The sequence below is a fragment of the Pelodiscus sinensis genome, chromosome 9 (assembly GCF_052426305.1).
Source record: "Pelodiscus sinensis isolate ZL-2025 chromosome 9, ASM5242630v1, whole genome shotgun sequence".
NCBI classification, from domain to species: domain Eukaryota; kingdom Metazoa; phylum Chordata; order Testudines; family Trionychidae; genus Pelodiscus; species Pelodiscus sinensis.
Window position 1 is genome coordinate 35,384,200 of NC_143060.1, and position 22,444 is coordinate 35,406,643.

The window sequence follows — 22,444 nt, forward strand, 5'->3', positions numbered from 1 at the left end:
TTTGAAAAAGGGGAGTAAAGCTTGAACCCCCAAGCTTCTCTGGATTTAACACCTATTATCACTTTCCTGCAGATCTCCACAGTATGCAGATCTTTTCCTAACCCCAAAATACAATCCTGTGATTTGAATAGCACAATTCTGTTGAGAAGTTTCAAAGCCTGCAACATTCCCAATAAAGAGAATTAAAAAGTCTAGTTGACAAAGTGGTAATTAAAGTGTTTTACCCACAAGACTGTAAAAGGCTCAATACTAAATTAGGCTGCTGATGAAGGCTGGGAGAAAAGGTGGTAAAACACACCACTGAACAGCTGTTAGACAAAACATTTTATTCAGTGCATTTTATGTTCATTACTTTGGATGCGCAATCAATAATGAAAGTTAATGATTTGAAGTTTTTTGCTAAAATCTTTGTGCTAAATAAATGATCAACAAACTAACATCTTATTTATCACAGGAAAAAACACATAGTGAAACAATAACTAAACTCCTCACTTACCAGAGAAACCATTATAATTGGTTTCTTCTCAAATCTGCTGTGATACCACATCAAAGTGCTTCCCTTCCCTGCGTTACACATACATTATCTTGCTCAATGATGTCCACTAATATTATAGAAAACTTAAAATACGTTAGTTTAAACATTTCTACAGCTATTATGTTGGAAAACTTCTATTTGCAGGATAGAAAGAATCCTATTTTCCAGCAGCCCGCAGAAGAAAGGCTACTTTTCAGGCAAATTACAGAACAAGACTGACTGGTTGATAGACACCTTTTTTAATTGAAATTGTATTAAATATATTTGGAGTATCTTAATTTTTGCTTAATAAGCAACTTACAGAGATTTTTTTTTAACTCAACAGTCATACTGAGTTAGTTGTCATATTCTATTCCGTTAGCCACCTTAGCTAAAAGGGATTTGTTTATAGCTATCAGTATTATGCAAGTATAAGTTATTTTCACTTGATATTTTAGTACAGCCAAATAGATATGACCTAACATTCAGAAGTAAATGTATTAAATACAAAGAAATACACATGGTCAGGTTTGGCAAGATATACTTCAGCATGTTTTTCCAAACACAGTGAAATCTGTCAAAGAGACACTTCCCTTACTAGGCAACTTCTTGTTTGAAGGGACCACCAAAAATACCCCAATGCACTGAATACAATACTATTCCACTTTTGTTAGTCCAAATTAGAAAAATCACCTTAGTTAAACTGAGTTTTGTCAGACAACTGAGTAGTCACTTAAGACAGATTTTACTTCACAGGCAAGATTTTTAAAAAAAGGCAAAAACACAGGTGAACAAGTACTGAGCACTGCCAAATATGGTCTACTGCACTTGGAATATTGACAAGAAAACCAGGAAAAACAAAACAAAAAAACTGTTACAGGACTAAAATAAGATCATGTACTTCCGCATCTAGGTAATTGCAGTACCAGAAACCAGTGTACAAACTATGAGCAAAAACATACTAGCTATAATTCTCTTTACACAAGGGTGTTATCAAAGGGTACTAGTAGAGAGTTTCCCTGACCAACAGAAATACTTTTTTTTTTTTTTTGGCAAGAGCTGCATTAAGAACATCATTCTAAAATTGGGCTAGAGACTATGACAGAATTATTTTAACAGCACAGTTCTCAGGGAAAAAAAAAAATCTTTGCCCACATCAGTTCAGGGACTGTGTTAGAATCCTGCTGGCAACCACTGCGTTCAAATAGTGCTGTAACTAGCACAGTTCTTCTCCCAGAGTAGACAGGGCTAAAAGGAGAACAGCAGTTACCCATATCAGCCACAATTATACAACAAACATGCATTAATTTATGCTGAAGAAGCATGTTTGCCTAAAACGTTGGAATTATTCAATAGTTGTTCATAGTTTTAAATATTATGCCTTTATAACACTGAGAATAGTTCTGTCATCTTGAGTCAATGCTGCTTCTGCACATGTTGGATTATGTTTTAGCAGGTCTAAGATTGTACCCAGACACTATTTTCATTGAGGAACTGCATATTTTGCTATCAGAGGTTGTGCTTTGGTCTAACTTTTTCCTTATTTTCCTTAGCTCCTTCTAAATCACACCACAACCACATGCTGAAAAAGTGTTATATTTTGTGCAAGATAATTCACTGCTGATGGACGTTAATGTTGGGCAAGTTACATAAGTTTATTGCACTCTCTTTCCCCACTCAGGAATATTTGCACTCTCTTTCCCCACTCAGGAATATTTGCACTCTCTTTCTCTTTGCAAAGAGAACAAGGGGTAAATGAACTGTGTTCTAGAAAATATATTCTACTCTGCTGTAATGTTTCTAACAAATGAAAGAATTATTTGGAATCATAGTCAGACATCTATAAACAGCCTCTTACCTGACTGCATAGTCAAGTCCATTCTTTGCGGCTGAAACATCAATGGACTGTCTTCATTTAATGGAAGAACACATTTCTGAACAAACCTCTTTCTTGCAGTTTGATTATGGATCTTTTGAGGAGAAATATCAGGATTTCTTTCTTCTCCTAACCTTTTATTTTTCAGAAGTTCTATCAGTGTAAGTGACTGATTTTTTTTTTCATGTAGTACTGTTTTTGTTTCATCACATTCATTTAGGAAACTCAGACCATCTTCTTCCGATGCAGACACTGATATATCTTCAGTCTTTAGGCCATTATGGTATGCTTCAAGAGGTATTACATTTTGAGATAAAAAGTCATCATTTGAAGCAAGTTTCTGAGCAACAAATGGTCTGGGAATAATACGGCGGCTGTTCAATGCTTTTAGGATTTTTTCATATTTTTCTTCATTTTGCATCATCTCATTTAGAACACAAATTGGAGACTTGTGTGCATCCCACTTGGTTTTACCAAGCCTTTTCAGGTGTCCTCGCACATGATTAGATAATCCAATTTTTGTATCAAACCAACCACCACAAAGCTGGCACGTGTGTTCAGAAGACGTTTCAGATTTCTCAATAGCTAAAAAAGAAAAAATAATGATTTATCTATTTTCCCAAATATTTTTGAAATCTTAACTTGTGTTTAACTCTATAAACTTGTAATCAAACAACCTTTCGTAAAGGCAAGAAAACATTATTTACCTTCTTTTAATGATTAACAATTACATCCTCCCCTATCCCCCATTATACACCCAAATTAAAAAATCATACCTTTTCTAACTCGCTTAACAGGGGTTCCTGTTACAGTTCTTTTGAAATGTTGCATTTTGTCACTTGTCGCTATCTGCTCTGGTGAAACAACATGGCGGGCTTCATAGCTTAATCCAGCTCTGTGAAGATGCCCTCGGACATGATTAGACAATCCAACTCCTGTTTCAAATGTTGCTGGACAGTACGGACAGGACTTCTTCTCAAGTGATAAATCAGTCCAATGGAAAACCGAGCTATGCTTTGGCAATGCTGTTCCTACATTTTCTAAATTTTGAGGATCATGTAATTCATGCAGGAAGTTATTACTCTCTGCATCTTCATAATACTCAAAATAAAAACCATCATTCTGCTCATAATGAAGAGAGGATTTATCACCAGCTTCTTGATCCTCTATTTTACCTTTGAATAAAGGGAAGAGGTTTACATGATCCTGATTAATATCAGTGTAAGAATCATCCTCCATAGATTGTGCAGTGTAATCACATAGTTCAACATTATCCCATGAACTTTCGTCCTCCGTTTCATAGCTGTCTTTTTTTTCAGCAGAGTTAAGTTTCTGTAAAACAACAACAGTCATTTTATGTAGAAAATCTGGATAGCAATCCAAATCATCTCCTGTAACAGAGCCTTCCCTCTTAGACTCTTTAACCACTCTTTTTACAGCTACACGCCTATGGTCTTTATAGCCTTCTGACCTTTTGGAATCAAGATTAGGAGAATCCATGATAAAACAATTATTATGGGGACTATTTGATGATGAAAATAAATGTAAAGAACTAACAGAGCTGGACTCTTCCTTTTTAAAATGTAAAGGATAAGGATCACTAGATTTTTTAATCATTCTGTAGTTTTCATATTTGTGTCTATATAAATAATTACTGCTTGTTTTGACACTAGCTTTTTGTTTTGCTGTTTGATGGAAATATTTAGGTTTTTGGTCAATGCTATTTTTAATCAAAATAGTCTTGTTTGGAGATTTTAGATTGCACACACTTACAGCTGACTGTGAAACGCTTTTCCGAGCCTTCTGTATCCTGTGGGGTCTCTTGTGAAGTTTTGCAAAGTTACTGGATTGTGAAGCTGAGCCAAATGATCTTTTTACATCTTGCTTTAAAACAGAATTCTTTGGAAATGTAGATGATTGTTTGATCAATTGTTTAGTTCTGCTGCCAAAATCTAAAGGTTCTTCAATTATGCTACTTTTCCTTTTTTCTAATCTAAGATGGCTACTAAATGGACTAATACATGATGTTGGATGTAAGTATTCCATGTGTTTTTTTAAAATGCTTCTGGCTGATGTAGTAAATGGACACATTTTGCACATATATGTGGTTGACTTTTTTGATGACCCTATATATGGATCTTTCACTGAAGTCTTTTTCTGTGTTTTTCTCTGGGACATATCACTACTGATAATTGAACACTTCACCATTGCTCCATGAGCAATCCCTCTATGGCATTCCAGTTCATTTTCTGTTACAGCCATGAAATTGCATTCCTCACAACAGTAATATCTTTTATCCTTTTCATGGGTTTTAGCATGCTGCACAAATGTTTTGGGACAATTGGTACCAAAAACACATTGTGGACACTGTAATCGTGCACTTCTACCCTCATCCTGAAGTTCTTTCAGCTCTCGGATTTCTTCCATCAGTTTCTGCCTTCTTTCCTGGTGAATTATCATATGTTTAAGAAGTGAATTACGATCTCGAAATGTCCGTCCACATTCCCTACATGCATAGGGCCTTGGGACATTGAGATGACGGAAGTGACTATTCCCATCCAAATGATACATCATATGTCTATGCAGATGTTTCTTCTCCCTAAAATTCACATTGCACTTAGTACAAGGATAAAATGATGGCTCATCAGTACTAAAAGTAGATGGTGATTCTGAATCATTCTGTTCACATTTGCTTTTTAAAGTACTAGAAAGAAAAGTGCTAGTGTGAACCGGAGAAGTATCTTCTGCACATTTGTTAGTAGGACTATAAATCAATTGTTGGATAGCATCAACAGCTTCTAACTCCTCATCCATTGATTCAGGCTTCACTTTTGTTAATGCATATTTATGTGGTTCTACTATTTCTAGATCCTCACTCTGCTCTAAATAGTCAACATTTAGTAATTTTGATTTACTGGGAATATAATCTGTATCATAACAGTCCTCTGTATAACGTGTTATCTTGCTAACATCCATTTTTCTTTTTCGCTTTTTCTCTAGACCTACTTTACAGTGAACTGGAGACGTCTCTATTGTTTCTTCATTTGTCATAAGAAACTGTATGAACTCTTTTTGTGGATCCCAGTTTGTATCATTTCCTGATCTGAAACCACCTGTACCTGAGGAAATTCCTGTTAATGTATTAACACAATCTTCATCTACTAGTAAACTTTTGCTATCCTCACACACTTCTACTTGGTTTATTAAAGTGCTATCTGATTTCACACTATTTCCTATAGATTTCTGTGTATCACAACCAACTGAAGCAGAGGTAGGTAGATTTTTAATGGAATGAGTCAGGTTCTTAGCCTGTGCTACATCAGGTAACAAAAATAACACTTGGTGTTGACTTGATTTCTGTGTTGTACTCTTTGCGGGCAGCTGAAGATCATGCATGACTGGCAATGTTGAGCAGGAATCTGTATGACTCACAGGTTGTCCAGTAGTTAATGAAACATTGCCTTTATTCATAATGGAAGTTTTAGTTAAGGTGGAGTGTGAAACTGGTCCATTAACAGCAGTTCCTGTAGGCAAGATAAAGTTTTCCGTAGAAACAGTAGGAGCACCAGTATGTATAAATAGAGACTGCTGGCCTCCACTTAAGGCTTTTTCGGATCTGTCCCTTGACAGGTCTTCTGACAGAGTCAATATATTGTTTTTCTGAAATGAGGTTTCACTTTCTTGTGATTTAGGAATGCCTCCTTTTCCCTCAGAGATGAAATTGCTGTCATCTAGGAGTCCTTCTTTAGCACCAGTAATCTCAGTATTTATCTTTGAACCATCCATATTGCTGGTCTGTCTATTGAGCACATTTATACTAAAAATAAAAAGAAATACAGTAGTTAGACATTCACTAACATAGCTGAAAAAAGCAGCTTTAAATTGATATTATTTCTGAAGAAAAGTACTGTATTATGATCAGTGGTTTAAAGCTGAAAACATTATTTTAAATGTGTTAATACAGTTAAGTCTTTTCATATAGGAAACTTAGGGCAGACTCTTTCCATGCATACAATTACATCTCCCTAATTTGTGCAACATTAAGAGTTTAAGAGAAAGCATTAAAAACAAACTAAAAGTTCAAAAGGTTGTTTGATAACAATAGTAATGTAGCCACATTGAATAGCCTGTGTACTTTAGGATGTACATTAACACATTTCAAGGAAAAGATATAACAAATACTATCTTAACTTTATCTTAACAGTAATCTTAACTTTTGGAAATTACACAAGTGCTTTTAACCTGATCTTGCATCCTTGATATCATTTCCCCCCTTCTAATATCCTACAGTTTATATTTGTTTAAAAGGGTAAAAACATGGGAAATGAGAAGTAATTGGCTTGATCAGCCAAAAAGTTCCAGCAGAACTTTTTAAGGTCCCAAATCTTATGCAAACACATTCTTAACTTTACTATGGTGAGGAGTTCCACTGATTCTAGTGGAACTACTCATAGTACTCAAGAGATTTCAGAATCAAGGCCTAAATACCATGTTCCACATCAGTTGGGTGTGCACACCTTACAAACTCTATTGGCTTTACCCATGTCAAGCTGACAAATATTCTATTATATTCAGTATATAGTTTTAGATCCTACCAACTTGAAAACAAAGAACAACAGAGATCAATGACAATATTTACAGGTAATTAAAAAAAAAAGATAGAAAAAAGGATCTTCCTAGTTTGATTTTTCACCCTCTCCACATTGTCCATCAGTCATCCATTTACACAATATTTAATTTCACAATTAAAAAATGAACTAGTACATGTAGGTAAAAAGGGTAGGAAAGTATCATTAACAAATAAAATGTATTTTCAGTATTTTAAGTACCTTCATGTGGATTACAAACCCGCCAGAGTTCATCTTTAGCTGTTTACTATAAACATTTAATCTACACATTCGTTATTAGATATAAAACTACAGTTGGAAAAGAATAAAGGATTCCAAGATTATTATGTTAGAATAATCTCAATGAGCATGCGTCATCAGAAGTCAAAACCCTCCATTTCGGATCTGTAGAGTTAATCCAGAGAATTTTTTTTCTGTACCTCAAAGCATCACTTATTCCAAGGTGTTTGCCACATCAGGGCTGACACTTACTATAGAACAACTTATTACAACTTTGTTCTGATGGTAAAGGAACTCCCCAGCACCAGAAAGAACAACCCTCCCCCCTAATTTCTAGTCTATGAGCATAGAGGTAAACATGGCAAAGCACACTGGGTATATAGACAGACCTGGGTTATTTAAATCAGTTAATGAATTTAAATGTGCCCTGCAAGAAAGAGGAAAAGTTGAAAGTCTGCTTTTCACTACTTCCTTATACTATATAAACGTGGCCTGAAGGATTTTCCTTCTCCTTCCTCCGCACCCTCCTCATCAACTCCAAAAAGATTTTCTTCTTCTGCTTGGTTTTACATTAGGATTTCCAGTCCCATTTAGAATGGAACACTATGTCAACTGAGAGCAAATGTACTGTGACATCTCAACAGTGCAAAAAGTGAAAGTTAAGCAACTGAATGTGCGAGAGAATTGTAAAGGTGCATCTAACTGGGAAACCAAAACTTGAGGCAGCACAAATCACTAAGCACTTCTGAAAAAATTGATCTTTGTTATGTTTGTTAACACCTCTTTAACTTCAATTACTAATTAACATTTTGAATAAATATCCTCTTAAAAAATCATCACCTACACTCCTTCAATTAAAGTGTCACAACAAACACCCTTGGCTCCTCCTAATGGTCCTTCAACAAAACCAAGGAAGACCGCACTTAACATTCCTTTTTCATAAAATTAAAATTAGAAATCAAGCAATAAGTCAAAAAATGCATTTTCAGCTAATGAACATATTATAAAGTAGTAAAACGGGCTCATATTGTCTTTTTAAAAAACCCTTTATACTTGACTGTAAAGAATCTCCCCCAACACAGATCTAGCAAATGTCAGGCCTCATGGAAATGCAGCTGCTATACTGCTTATACTGGAGCCAATTTACAGAGACAGAAAAGCACAGATTTACCAAGCCACACTTAATTTTCTCCCTCTTCCTTCCTAACACATTTGTACTATCTTATTTTCCTGGCATAGTTATTCTGTATCACTCTATAAAAACTAAACTGAGCTAAAGAGTCTGCAGAAATGATAATACAAATACAGTACTGTTTTATAATGAAAATAGCTTTTCATTACAAGCAATATATAAAAAAATGCTTTTCTTCACTATCAATATTCAGAACAATTACATTTCAGTAATATAGTATTTACTTAGTGTGCTGTCACAAATACATTGTTTAAAGAATGCCTTTAATGTATATTAAAGTAAGACAAATCTAGTTTAAATTGATTTATGCCATATTCTTAAATTAATCTAACTAGACAAAACATCCATTTTAATTCTTCTATTTCTTCAATTTCCAAAATTCTATTAAATATTGAGATTAACAAATTTTCACAGTAATTAAAAGACTAATAATAAGATCATATTCACTGTTATCACCCTAAAATGGCGATAATGCAGCACCCAGCAGGAGTCTTTACCTCACGTACACAAGTTAAAAATGGGTAGCACAAACATGCACTAAAGCAGTAGTGCAAATGTCAGTTAAAAGAAAAGCAATCTCTATGGATGTACCACAGTTTCCCTGTTAAATTTCTCATTGAATAAGTATAAAATATTGAACTCTCAGAGTATTCAATCATTCTGAAATAGAATTTAGGATTTTGTCATTTTAAGTTATTTATTCTTAAAATATTTGCTTTTTTTCCCATTTTACTATATTCACAGAGGTAGACAAATGTATGCTCAGTCAATTTGAGAGCCTATATTAGTTTTTCTCAACAGGAAGCAATGTTGCTAACGAAGTGGTAAATTCAGTGTTAATGAGTGGCTTCACTGTTACCACCTCTTGAGGTAAAACCTTCCATGTTCCATGTTCCATCCATCTGTTCTGGTGTTAGGGGTTCAGAGGAAGAACAGACGCTTCCCATTTAAAGCAACTTCATTGGTACCCCCTGAACAGCAGGGTGGCAAACTGAGAATATCATGTCGGCTTGGAGATTGCAATCCTCATTATCAAAATGGCTTCATGAAACTTTCCACAAGTTCACATGAAGAGACAAAATTATACTGTTGCACATGTGAAATTGTAAATGCATTAAAACTGTAGTAATATATAGAGTATTTAATTGTATTCAAATTATGGAACATGGAAATATTACACTCCAACCATCTCCAACTAGAAATTTACTTTAATGCTATGATGAACAGCAGTTTAATATCAGATTTTTTTATTTTTCATAAATTACTTCAGGTATTATAGGTTTATGAAAACGGAAAATGAGCCAGAGAGGTCTCCTCAAGACTACTGAAATTGACATAATTCTTTCCACACAGACTTCAGCAGACTTTGGATCAGGTCCCTAATGCACCACTCCAACTAAGATATATCAGATCATTTTAAGCTAGTTGTAGCATTCTCCCACCTATGAACAAAGTGTTGGAGCCAATTAGCTGGCACAAAAAGATGAAGTAATTTTATGTTCACAATGATTTTAAATGTCTTTTTGTGAGTGTATTAGGAGGCAGAGATTTGAGGCTGAAATTCGATAAGTACAATCCAATAGGTTTATGTAAGTGCTACAACATACAAATAATCTGCTCAGATATCCTTCAATTTATGCAATAAAACAATAAGCAGGGTTAGATGGTTTTAATAATGTTTTACCCTGAGCTTTGAATGTTCTTATTTTTAAGAGAATGTTTATGCTTGAACCTCAAGATGAATGATCTATTAAAGTGTAATCAGTTTCAGAAGGCACTTTCATAAGGCATTTTCAAAATAGTACAGTAGTTAAGATTGTATATTATTCTTAATGTGCAAATATAGCACACATGTAAAAGCTTAATGCTGTACATTGTACCATTAAAGCATATAATACAAACTGATCCAAATGCACAGTAGTAACCTTTAAAGATACTGTACTTACACAGCATCAGCCACTTCACTGTCAGGGTTTAAGTTAACAATTTCTTTGTAAATGCTGAATGTATATAGTATTCCTTCCTCATGTTAAGCATCATTTCTCTTTCTAAAATAGATACTTTTAAAAATAAGTTACGACTCCTGTCCTGGTTAAAAACTAGTATAACAAGGCATTTAGATTGTACGATAATAGCATATTTCAGGCACTACTGCAAACACAGAACGAAAGTCCCTGCCTTGAACAGCTTGCACAATATATACCTATAATATCTGGCTAATAAATACTGATAGCACTACTGTGATGAATTATCATCCAAGTGTATACAAGTAAGGGCCAAATTCATTTACACCAGGAATAATTCCACTGCTAGTATCAATATTACACCTGCACACACTATTTATTGTATTGAATTACTCAAGAGTGCACCAGTACAATCAAAACACAGTTTGCCCCCTCTATTTATAAATGGACATTAAAACCCCCTCCCCCCACACTAATTCTTCATAAACATCTTATTTGAAATATTTAACATAGAACATCTTATTTTCTAAAGAATCCTAATGAGTTCTGCAGCTATAACTGCCTGTAGCTAGATACTATAAGCCTTAAAAAGGTGCAAAGGTCAGATCTGTCTTCAAGATGACAGATCATCACTTAAATGCCTCAAGCTAATCTTATTGTCTCAGAAATCTCAAACATCAGTATTTCTGCAAACTATCAGCACTTGCTATAACACCCTTACTACACTACATCTTGAGGTTACTACAGAAGAAATGAGGTGATAATTGCATATTAACATAATTATTCTGTAATCCCTCTAAGCAAGCTTCCTAGGTCACTCAGTAATTCAGATTAGATGCAACCTTCCTGTCATCAAATCTATGCTGTCCACTTTCTGTTCATTAATAATTCTTTTTGATAGAAAAAGCACTAAATTTCATTCTTTTATGTAGATTATTAATTGTATTTATTACAAGTAGGTTAATATTTCTTGCCTACTTATTTCATAATGACAACCTTTGCCATGTAATACTGACAAACCAAATGATAATATTGCTCTCATTCTAGGCTAGTTCACTACAGAACTAAATATATGATACTGTTGCTTGCTAGTACTGTTATAGTTAGAGGATTGTAATTTTTTGTTATAACCCCTTTCTTTCTCAGGCATTTGCAATTTAAAAAAAACCTGGAAAGTCAGAGTAATAGGATTTAACCAAATTTGTCAAGAGCATAAAATGCTTTCCCACAGCCAATATAAATGTTCAAGCAAAAGCTGCAAGTACAAACTCAAATGAGCTGAAACCATGCATATTAAAGTAATATTAACATGAGACATTTTTGATAAGGCTATAGAGATTTGTTATTTTCTGAAACCCTGATTAAAAAGGACACTGGGAAGTAGGTGACAAACATTTTAACCAATGTAAAGGTGAGCTAATTTTACTCATCCTGTTTCTACAATATCAAAGAGAGAAAACAAGCCTTTAAGCAGAGTTTTAACCCTATATAAAACCAGCACCTCTGATTTTTTTAAACAGACACATTAATGATTTTAGACAGGAAATATGGATCCAACATTCAGCACCAACCTGTTCACTTGTACTTCTGCTGTCACCCAAAATGTGAAGCCTTGAAGACAAAAGATTGCTGCTACTAATATATCAATTGACAATTTTGAATGTACTTACTAAAATGCATATTTTACATACATAAGCTTTCATAGAGTAATTGCCCCTCACGTACACAACCCATATGTAATTGGGAGAAGAGACTGAACTAAAGCATAGTTTTTCAAGAAAGGGCAGTAACAGAAAATCCAGTCTGCTGGCTCTTTGATTCTTGTATGAGACATGACCAAAAAGTCAGGCTAACAGATTGGTTTAGTAGCCATGCAGAAAGAGGGGCTCTATAAAGTCACAACAAAGACAGAAAAGTAAAGGTGGTGAGTGATAGAAGAGAAAGAATGACCAAGAGATAAGGAGACATCGCTCCATTCTGGAAGCTCTTTTTTCTCTAAAGAAAAAAGTATACAGGAGAACTGGGGAGAAAGGAAGAGCCACAGCAGGCAAGAAATCATGTTGTTTGAGGGGGGTTGTTTTAATGAAGCAAATTGCCACATCATGTTTAAGCACTGGTTTAGAACATGTCTGAAAGTTTAAGACCTTCCAAAAAAAATGAAAGGAACAGAAAGGAGCAGAGATGATAATAAATTGGTACTAACTTGCCAACAGTCAGCCTGGAGGGAGATAGCCTGCTCTACCATCACAAACAATGCTAGCAGAAGCCAGACAGTCACCCAACAAAATATCCAAATGTGGTTCAAGCAAGGTCACCACCTTTTTTTAGTAGATTATGTTGTCACTCATGAAAGCTTATGCTCTAATACCAAGTCCACCAGTCTCCTTCTTGTTTTTGCTGAAACAGACTAACACAGCTTTCTCTCTGAAATTTAGCAGTTCTGGTTCTCTGCCTGTTAGAGCCATTCTGACCACTCTTTGAGACAGAGATACTTTATGTAAAGCTTCAAAGTGGTTTCCCCCATATTGCTGCTTGTATTTACAAAACAGATTGTTGAGACTGTCCTCCTATACTTGTGGCATAACACTATTGATCATGACATCTCCACTATTACGGGCTTGCCTTGTTTAGAAATCCACAATTTACAGAAATCCAGTAAATGCAGACATAACTGTTTAGCACATGGTCTGACCCCTTTCTCCTTTGGCTACTCCTGTTGAATTTAATTAAATACATACAGAGCATCCTATAAAATTTAGTAAAAGAGTAATGGAGGAAGGCTCCATTAAGCCTTTACCAAAGTAAGGATGTTAAGAAGCAGGTAATTGGCTAATCATGTAGTTAATACAATTTGTATAGGGGGTAGTCCCTGGAGCCAGGACTGTGCAGTCCTGGCTCACACTGACTCCAGGACTGTTGCAGCTCTGCCTCCCCCCCATGGGAAAGGTGCTGGGAAGAAAACGGCTTTTAAGCCAGCTCCCTCCAGCACTGGCTCCTGCTCCCCCCTTCCACGCTGCCTCTGATACAGAGGCAACAAAGTGGGGGGGGGGGATACACGAGTAGTCGACCCAACTACCTGATAAGCCTATCAGGTAGTCGACTACTTTACTAGTTGCTTACATCCCTATACCAAAGCTCTCTTTTTAAAAGGAAAGAGAAAGCTGGAGTGCCACTGGTTCTGTGTGATATCTACATGGTTCAACTATTTTGAGTATGTGTACTAAAATACATCATCTGACACTCAAATTTACTTTTATTAATTCACGAGTGTAGGGTTTTGAAACAATTATGATTACTGGTTTGTAAACAATTCCAACCTAACTACCACTATAATGAATTGCTAAAATTAAGTTTGATAGGTGGTCTTGTGTGGCACTACTCAAATCAGAGAACAGAATCTAAGTCCTTGTATATGAGTCAAGCGCTCCATGAGTACGCTCAAGAAGCAACAGCCACAGAAAGAAGGAAAATGGACAACTGATTTGTTAACAAGTGACTCTGAAGACTGACATATTGTACAGTGACTTCCATTAAATGGTTTGGAATCAGTTTCATTCAGTTCTAATATAACAGCATCATATAAAACTTTGGCTTTTTCCTGAAGAAACAATCAAACTCATTGGCATCTTTCATTGTGTTTGGTCTGCAATTCACATAGACAATCTCCTCTCCATATTTTTCATTAGGTTAGATCGTATACAAACAACCTTCTTAGCACTCACTGGTGTTGCAGTTTTGCAACTTTCTTTAATTTTCTCAACTTGAGCACGGATCGTGCGCACACTAGACTCATGCATATTCAAAGCGTGGGAGATATCACAATTGCGTTCACCTTTTTCAATTCACTTAATCACTTCAAGTTTCTCTTCTAATGTAAACGATTTTCTATGCTTCTTGCTTGCAGAAGCAGATGTATCACTTTCCTTACGCTTTCCACCCATGATAAGGGATAACACACAGCAAGATATCTAGCAACACAGGTCGCCGTGGTTTGTTAAAACACAAGATAAACACATGAGTGAGCGGAGGAGCTCTGTGACCAGATGTATGCATCCGCTCATATGCATTACCATTGTTTTCACCAATAATCAAATGGTGAAGTAGTCCACCACTTCATTATTTTCATGTTATTTCAGGGACAGTAGTGTTAGTCGAAAAAAGTTCCCCACAAAAATCGTGCTATTGCAAAAACGTGTTAAGCGGGCACGTGTTAAACGAGTACAGTGGTTGTACACTGTACAGTGGTTGTAACTTGGGTCCTTAAAGACATATTCTGGCTTGCTGGAGGCAAAGTTTCCACCAGACAGGAGGCTGTAGTGATGCAAAGTATTCACACTATTCTTTCTGTTGGGAGTGTGATCACAGCCCACAGAGTGGGTAGTATAGTCATTGCATGGATTTTGGCATGGCAACCAGAAAATGTGTCAATTTAGTATACTACCATGACTGCCTCAATTAGCAGAGCTTGTGAGATCCAACACTAAGCACAAAATAAAGCTGGGCCTGATCAAACTTGGGATGCTAGAATGTAGTAGTACACACGATTAACTGATAAGCCTGGGCTTATTGGTTACTCATAACTACACACACCCTCCCCCTTACTGCGAGGGGGGAAGAAAGGGGCAGGTGGGAGCCATTATACATGGGGAATTGGCTTTAAAGCCAGCTCTCCATGAGCACCAGCTCCTACCTCCTCACCCCTAGTGTGTAAATGTGTGTGCGCTGAAAATTTCAGTGGATACATGTTTACACAAATAAATTTATTCTTACATCCCAAGATCAAACCATGACCAATATTCAAAATGCTCCTGACCAGTGGACTCCTCCCAAGATCTAAGGTGGAAATAATGTTTATCCTCTTTAGATGTTAATCCTCGGTTATGTGCAGTGGGTCTTGCTAAAGATGGAGAAGTGTAATTTAGACCTATATCCAATAATTAGAATATATCCAGCACACTTTTCAATGTGTGATCTCAGATTCAAATAAGCATACCAAATGCATTTATTTGAATATGCACTCCTTCATACCTGGTGCCATGAGAACTCTCACACTACATTTAAGTAGAGAAGAGGCTTTGGTCTTCTTTAACATTAATTACCCCTGACAGAAAAATTACTTTACACCTGATTTGATTATAGAAATCCAAATTTCTACCAAAACTTTTTCTAGAACATGTCACCTTCTTATCCAATTCTGAAACAACTTAATGCATTAAGATGTGCTGCATTTAACAGAAAATTATCATCTCAAATCACTTTTCAGACAGTGTATTAAGATAGCACTCTTATGAGGTACAAATATTATTCTCATTTACAGAAAAGTGAACAGATTGTGTCATGGCCAAGGGGAGAGGAGGGGTCAAGGAAGGAGAGGAGACTGCAACTAGCTACAATTTGGTAACCAAAATTCTTCGAACAAGACAGAAGGCATTAAAAGTCATACAATTCAAGAAACAGAAAAAGTAAGAGGGTGCAAAAAACCACACACACCCGAGCAAGTTTCTGAACTGGTAAAATATATCAGTGATTTACAAAGTACTGGGTTGCGACCCAGTACTGGGTTGAAGAAAGCCAGGCACTGGGTCACTTTGCTGTAGGGTGACACGGAGACCAGCAGGGGTGCTACGGCCAGCTTCCTGCCTGTTCTGGCACTGTGGATTGCCCTGTACCCTGGAAGCAGTCAGCAACAGGTCCAGCTAATAGGTGGAAGTGAGCAGCCAACTCTCAATATAAAATAGCAAAACAAGCCAAAAAAAAAAAAAAGAAGCCAATCCCATTTCAAAACAAGTCCAAAATGAGCTCCGTCCATTTTGGTTCAGCAATGCCTGGGGACAAATCAAGAACCAATCAATGGGAGCCTGAAACCAAAGCTTGGGGCTGGGACAGCCTGTGGAGCTGTCCTGCTGCTGGCCACTTCCAGGGTTCAGTGCAGTCCACTATGCCAGGACAGGCAGGAAGCATGCCTTGCTGGCCCACTGTATCACTGACTGGGAGCTGCTGGAGATAAGCCTGTGCCCCAATAATCCCCTATCCCAGCCCTGAGCCTCACATATCCAGAAATCCCTCCTGTAGCCCAGACACCTCTTCCCATCCCATAGTCTGCACCCCTAGACCGAGCCCACACTCCCGGTTATCCCGCCCCCATGCCTTAAGCCCAGAGTTCCCATCCACATACTGAACCCCTCTACTCCCACCCTACACTGCACCCCAAAGTCCTCATTTCTGGCCCCACCTCAGAGACCACACCCCTAGATATAGCCTTCACCCCCTGCACCTCCCCTCACCCAAAACCCATCATCCCTGCAGCCCACCCTGGAGCCTGCACTCTAGTCAAAAAATATAATTATGCTGAATCATGGGCATCAACAATTTTCTTCAACTACATCGCAAGAAAAAAAAGTTTGAAAGCCACTGAAATATACCACATCCTCAGGCTCAGATCCTTCAGGAATGGCAAAGTGGTTTTTTACTAACCAAATAACAAAAGAAATTCACCTTTCAGTGAGAATATTTATGAGAAATTTAAAGCCCAAAACAATGATATTTTCAGAAAGTTTTAAGTATTGGAAAATAGGTGCTTATATTTGAGGAGGCAGTTTCATTATAACTATCAGAATAATGTATATTTTCTTCTGAGAGTGACGGAATTGAACAATTTGCCACAAGTACATTTCTGAACTTCCATTTTCACTCAGGATGAGGTTGTGAGATTTTTACCATCTATTACCCTGAAAGAAAAGCAGATTCATCTTAGGTCAGAGTTGAAGCATGCTTATCATATAGTTATAGAAGTCAATACATATGAATTCAAGATTCCTGATAACACTCTTCTCTTGATTTTTGGAAGCAACAATTGATTAGATAAATAAAAAAGCGTCATGAATTTTTATCTGGTCGTTTAATTTTAAAATTCAAGTTTTTCTCCATGCATTATTTGTATTATGTTAGCATATAGGAACAGTAGTCACAGATCAGGAATCCATTGGGCTATTAAAAACAGGATGATTTCATTATGAACGATAAGTTTTTTATAGTGATTTTAGTACCTATTAAAGATTCCTAAATGACAACACTGGAATCTGAATTCCTATTTGACTACAGCTTGGATGGCAACAGTGCAAGTTTCCGAAGCCACAGAGCAGGGGTGGGCAATAATTTGACCGGGGGAAGGGGGGCACTCCAAGATTTTAGGAAGTGGGTGAGGCCACATTCTTCCATGATATTAGTGGAGGAGGTGTGAGGTCTGGATGGAGGTTGGGTGCAGAAGGGAGTTTGAGATAAGGGACTGTGGTGCAAGAGGGAGAGTAGGGTCTGGGAGGGAGTTTGGGTGAAGGAGGCAGTTGTGACCTAGGGCAGGGGACTGGGGTGCAGGGATTTGGTTTGTGATCTAGGAGAGGGAACTGGGGTGCAAGAGTCTGGGTTGTGACCTAGGGTAAGAGGGGATTGTAATCTGGGGCAAAGGATTGGGGTGCCATATCTGCAAGGGGACATGGGTACAGGAGGGGGGCAGAGGGTTTGGGTATGTTTAAGGGGTGGGCAGTAGTCTGGGGAAGGGAGGGGCCAGGGTGCCAGAGGCAGGCTCTTGCCAGGAGACTTACCAGTCAACAGCTCAACCAGCCTGCTTGCCTGCAGAGCTAAATGCTTGCAGAGCTTAAAACGTTTCTCAGCCAGCCTGCCTGCCCCGGGCCTGCACACGCTGAAATGCCATGTGCATGTGTGAATAACTGAGCTGGAGGGGAGGAGGTCATGGTTCTTTAAACAGGCAGCTCCCATTGGCCACTTTCTGACCAGAAACCAGCCAATGGCATTGTGCTGAGGGCGGGGGCAGTGGCCTGAAAATCTTGATATTTGAATACATAGGATTGGTAACACTGAAGAGCATATCCCCATCCTGTTGGGACCATAAACTGATAACCAAATTAGCTGTAACACAAACAACTATTTCTAAAGGTTTGAAAAGACAAAATCTAGCTAAGTCCAGCTAAAGCAACTTTTCACAATAAGTACAATTGCTCCCATCTCAACAAAGTCAGAACCTTTATCGTTTTACTGTAAAAACAACAAATTATTTGTAACTTAAAGATGTCTTGTGTATGCCCCATTAAAAAAAATCAAATTATTTGTAAAGGTAAGAGAGCCTCAAGGTAATCAATACTATGGATTCAGTTTCAAATAGTGAAACTTCAGAAACAGGAAATTTGCTTCTCTGCACTGAAACTTGTTTAGTACTCACCTTTGTCACATGACTATCTTTAAAATGAATATATTTTTGCAGTGGAAAATAACCAGCAGTTTCCTCTAGCTGTGATTCAACACTCATTAAAGCTGTTAAGTTTTTGCTTATTACATACTCAGTTTCAGAGTTCCATTTACTATTGCAGAGACATCCGTTTAGTATAAATTTCAATAATTTAAAAGCCACATTAATGTATTACAGAACACAGAGCCAGGAATCTTCCATTCCTCCTATTTTTTTTAATTACCAATGTGAGCTGTATTTTTGTGTGGTATTTGTCAGAAACTGATAAAACACCACACACTAGCAAAAACCCTCAAGTTCTCTCAAGAAAACAATTTGTCCAGTACAGGTATAATGCAGACCATCTAAGGCCATGGTTCCAACATGCTAGCCACTAGCCACGTGAAGCTATTTGGCCAGTTTAGTGTGGCTAGTTCTTCACTATAGTGGCTACTGTTTCAGAACCAGTTGGACATCATGAATCTAAGGTGTACAGAGGTAGTGTACATTTGAGGGAGAAGTGATAAAGGAGATATACATATGCATTTGATACGGTCTCGTATGATCTTATCAATAAACTAAGGAAATACAACCTAGATGGGGCTACTATAAGGTGGGTGCATAAGGAAGGAACAATCAGTTTCATGCATACAGAATGGGAAGGGATTGTCTAGGAAGGAGTACTGATGAAAGGGATTTACAGGTCTTAATGGACGACAAGTTAAACACGAGTCAACAATGTGACACTGTTGGGAAAAAAAGCAAACATGATTCTGGGATGCTCACAACACTCTTGTTACTGTAAGACATGAGAAGTGATTCCTTCACTCTCCTCTGCACATATTAGGCCTCAATTGGAGTACTGTGTCGAGTTCCGGGCACCACATTTCAAGAAAGACGTGAAGAAATTGGAGAAGGTCCAGAGAAGAGCAACAAGAATGATTAAAGGTCTAGAGAACATGACCTATGAACGAAGAACGAAAGAACTGGGCTTGTTTAGTTTAGAAAAGAGAAGACTGAGAGGGGACATGATAGCGGTTTTCAAGTATCTAAAAGGGTGTTATAAGGAGGGGGAGAAAAATTGTTCTCCTTGGCGTATGAGGACAGGACAAGCAGCAATGGGGTTAAATTGCAACAAGTGAGGTTTAGGCTGGGCAGCAGGAAACACTTCCTGCCTGTCAGGGTGGTTAAACACTGGAATAAATTGCCTAGGGGGGTTGTGGAATCTCTATCACTGGAGATATTTAAGAGCAGGTTAGACAGACACCTGTTAGGGATGATACAGATCATGGCTACTCAACTTCGGAAGCCCTGGGGCCACAATAATACTCAGAGCACATGCTGAGGCCCGCAACTTAAGTGTGGGTGCATATATACACAAATATATGCATATAGCTCCTTTCACACTGACAGTCATGAATACAAAGATTAAGGCAAGACTACATAACACACAGGCCCCATTTAAGTCAGCTCTACTAACATTAATAACATCCAATATTTATCCAATTTCCACCCATATGACAGCACTTTTAATGAGCCAGGAATTCAACTACTAAAGCACATATCAACCCAAACCTCACAGTAAACCCAAACCACACCATGGGCCTCAAACAAATGGGCTTGGGCTGCATGTGGCCCACGGGACACGTGTTGAGTAGTCCTGATCAAGACAGTGCTTGGTCCTGCCATGAGGGTAGGGGACTGGACTCAATGACCTCTTGAGGTCCCTTCCAGTTCTAATGTTCTATGATATTTTAGTTTGTTTTTTCACTTTTAAAATAAAGTTCTATTTTCCAGAAAAGACAGCTCTGCAATATAAATCAGCCATACTTCCACCTGCTCTATGTAAACATTCCCTCCCCAAGATGTCTTTTCTTCAGTCATGTCTATGCTACCATTTATGTTGGCAAAACTTATGCCACTCAGAAGTGTGGGGGAAAAACCACATTCTCCTAAACAACAAACGTTTCACCAGCATAAGTGGCAGTGTGAACTATGCTATATTGGCAGAAGAGTTTCTCCCAAGGACATAACTACTTCTACTTGTTGAGGTGGTTTTATAATGTAAATGGGAGAGCTCTCTCTTGTTGTCATAACAGCTACCCAAGCGAACTCTGTAGGCTCACCAGCATAGACCAGTCTGATCTCTTGTTCTGGTTCATGTGTTCCTGTCAGATGTCGGGCCAAGCAGGATAGATAGCCTCAGTGGAAATCTCAGTCACCAAGAACCTATCCTAATCCTTTATACTTTGCATCTTCTATGATATCATTGACTTACTATCTTCTTTGATAGAAACTGGAATCCTACCCACTGTAATCCAATCCTATCAGCTCATACGTCTGAGTCTTCCAGGTATTACACTAAAAAAATGAGAGCATGTTACAGTGCAGAACCAAACACTATGGATATCGAAGTATTAGGGGACTGATTAATGTATCTCCTGCTTCAGTCCTCTCATTCTAATTCCTTAATCTAAAAATATTTTATTTGGGTTGACAGCTGCGCTGCCCAAGATATTTTTTTCTAAAGTTAAAAAAGGACTCCTTTATGGAGCAACACTAAATTGAAAAACAGCTTTTAAAAACATTTCCTATGTATTTCATTGCTACTGAATATGCTGCACAACTCACTTCTTGACAAACTATTCTTCCAAATCTAAGTTTTCATCTAAATGAAGTTTTGTTCCTAGCTTTCATGATAGCAGGCAGTCTGAAGAGTCTAAGATAGATGAGAACAGTCTCCATTTAGCTTTATGGAGTACATTATAATCACAGAAGTGTAGGGCTGAAAGGGACCTTAAGGAGCCATCAAGTCCAGCCTCTTGTGTTGAAGCAGAGCCAAGTAAACCTAGACCATCCCTGAAATGTTTCTCTAATCCAGCGGTTCCCAACCTTTTCCAGAAGGGGACCCATTTTGACAATTCAGAAAGACTTGGTAACCTAAGGCAATCCAAAAATGGGGAGAGTGGGGGAGGGCAGAGCCACCTGGGGAGACACTTGGTGACCCTTTTGAAATGTAATAGATTGGGAAACCCTGCACTAATCTGTTCTTAAAAGCCTGCATTGGTTCAACTTCCTCATTTGATTTCAGAATCAAAGGTCAGCATTTTTAACCATTACTGGTAATCATTTCAATATAAACATCCAGCCAATATGTTTATCCCAGCAACCCAAACCACCCAAATCTTCTCTATCCAGCTGCTAAAACATCTAGTTTCCCAATGATCCCCACTGAAATTACATGGAAACTCACAAATTTTGTGGAGAGTGTTATGTGTATCAAACAAATTAAATGCTAACCAAATGATTAATACAGAGGCTGAAGGTTTTGAGAGCAATATTCTAAATTCATGGTGTCCAACATGCTAGCCACTAGCCTCAAGTGGCTAATTCGCTATAGCAGAATATTTACAACAACCATGGTGTCCAAGCCGTTTTGAAGCAGTAGCCACTACACACACACACACACACACACACACACACACACACACACACACACACAGAGAGCGTGCCCGAGCATGCGCCAGGGCTCAACAATCAATGTAATCTACTTGCCTGTGGCGAGTAGATTACAAGCCGGCACCAGCAACGCAGCGCGGTTAGCGCATGCGCAGTGTGGTCTGCACATGTGCAGCGCCCCGAACCGAGCGGCTGGCGAGCAGGGCTCCCCGCGGCTTGGTGAACCCTGTATATAGCTATATAGTTATACATAACTACAGTGGCTACTGCATCAGAACTAGTTGGACACCATAGTTCTAAAATATATAAAGATGTAAAGATGTGTACAAAATACATTTAAAGTACTGTTGAGA

General features: G+C 37.8%; 1 protein-coding gene across 36 annotated transcripts in view; it reads right to left on the minus strand.

The window, feature by feature from the left end:
* Positions 1-22,444, minus strand: part of ZNF644 (zinc finger protein 644) — a 96,790-nt gene that overhangs the window by 13,588 nt on the left and 60,758 nt on the right. For 35 of the 36 annotated variants that reach the window (XM_075936486.2, XM_075936475.2, XM_075936480.2 and 32 more), the window contains 2 exons: positions 3,167-6,207; positions 2,373-2,975 (listed from right to left, as the gene is read on the minus strand). In XM_075936486.2, coding sequence (XP_075792601.1) covers positions 2,373-2,975; positions 3,167-6,176 — 3,613 coding nt within the window. In that variant the 5' untranslated portion in view covers positions 6,177-6,207. Of the gene's footprint in view, positions 1-2,372; positions 2,976-3,166; positions 6,208-22,444 lie in introns of those variants that run through there. The other variant, XM_075936491.2, reaches the window with a different exon arrangement.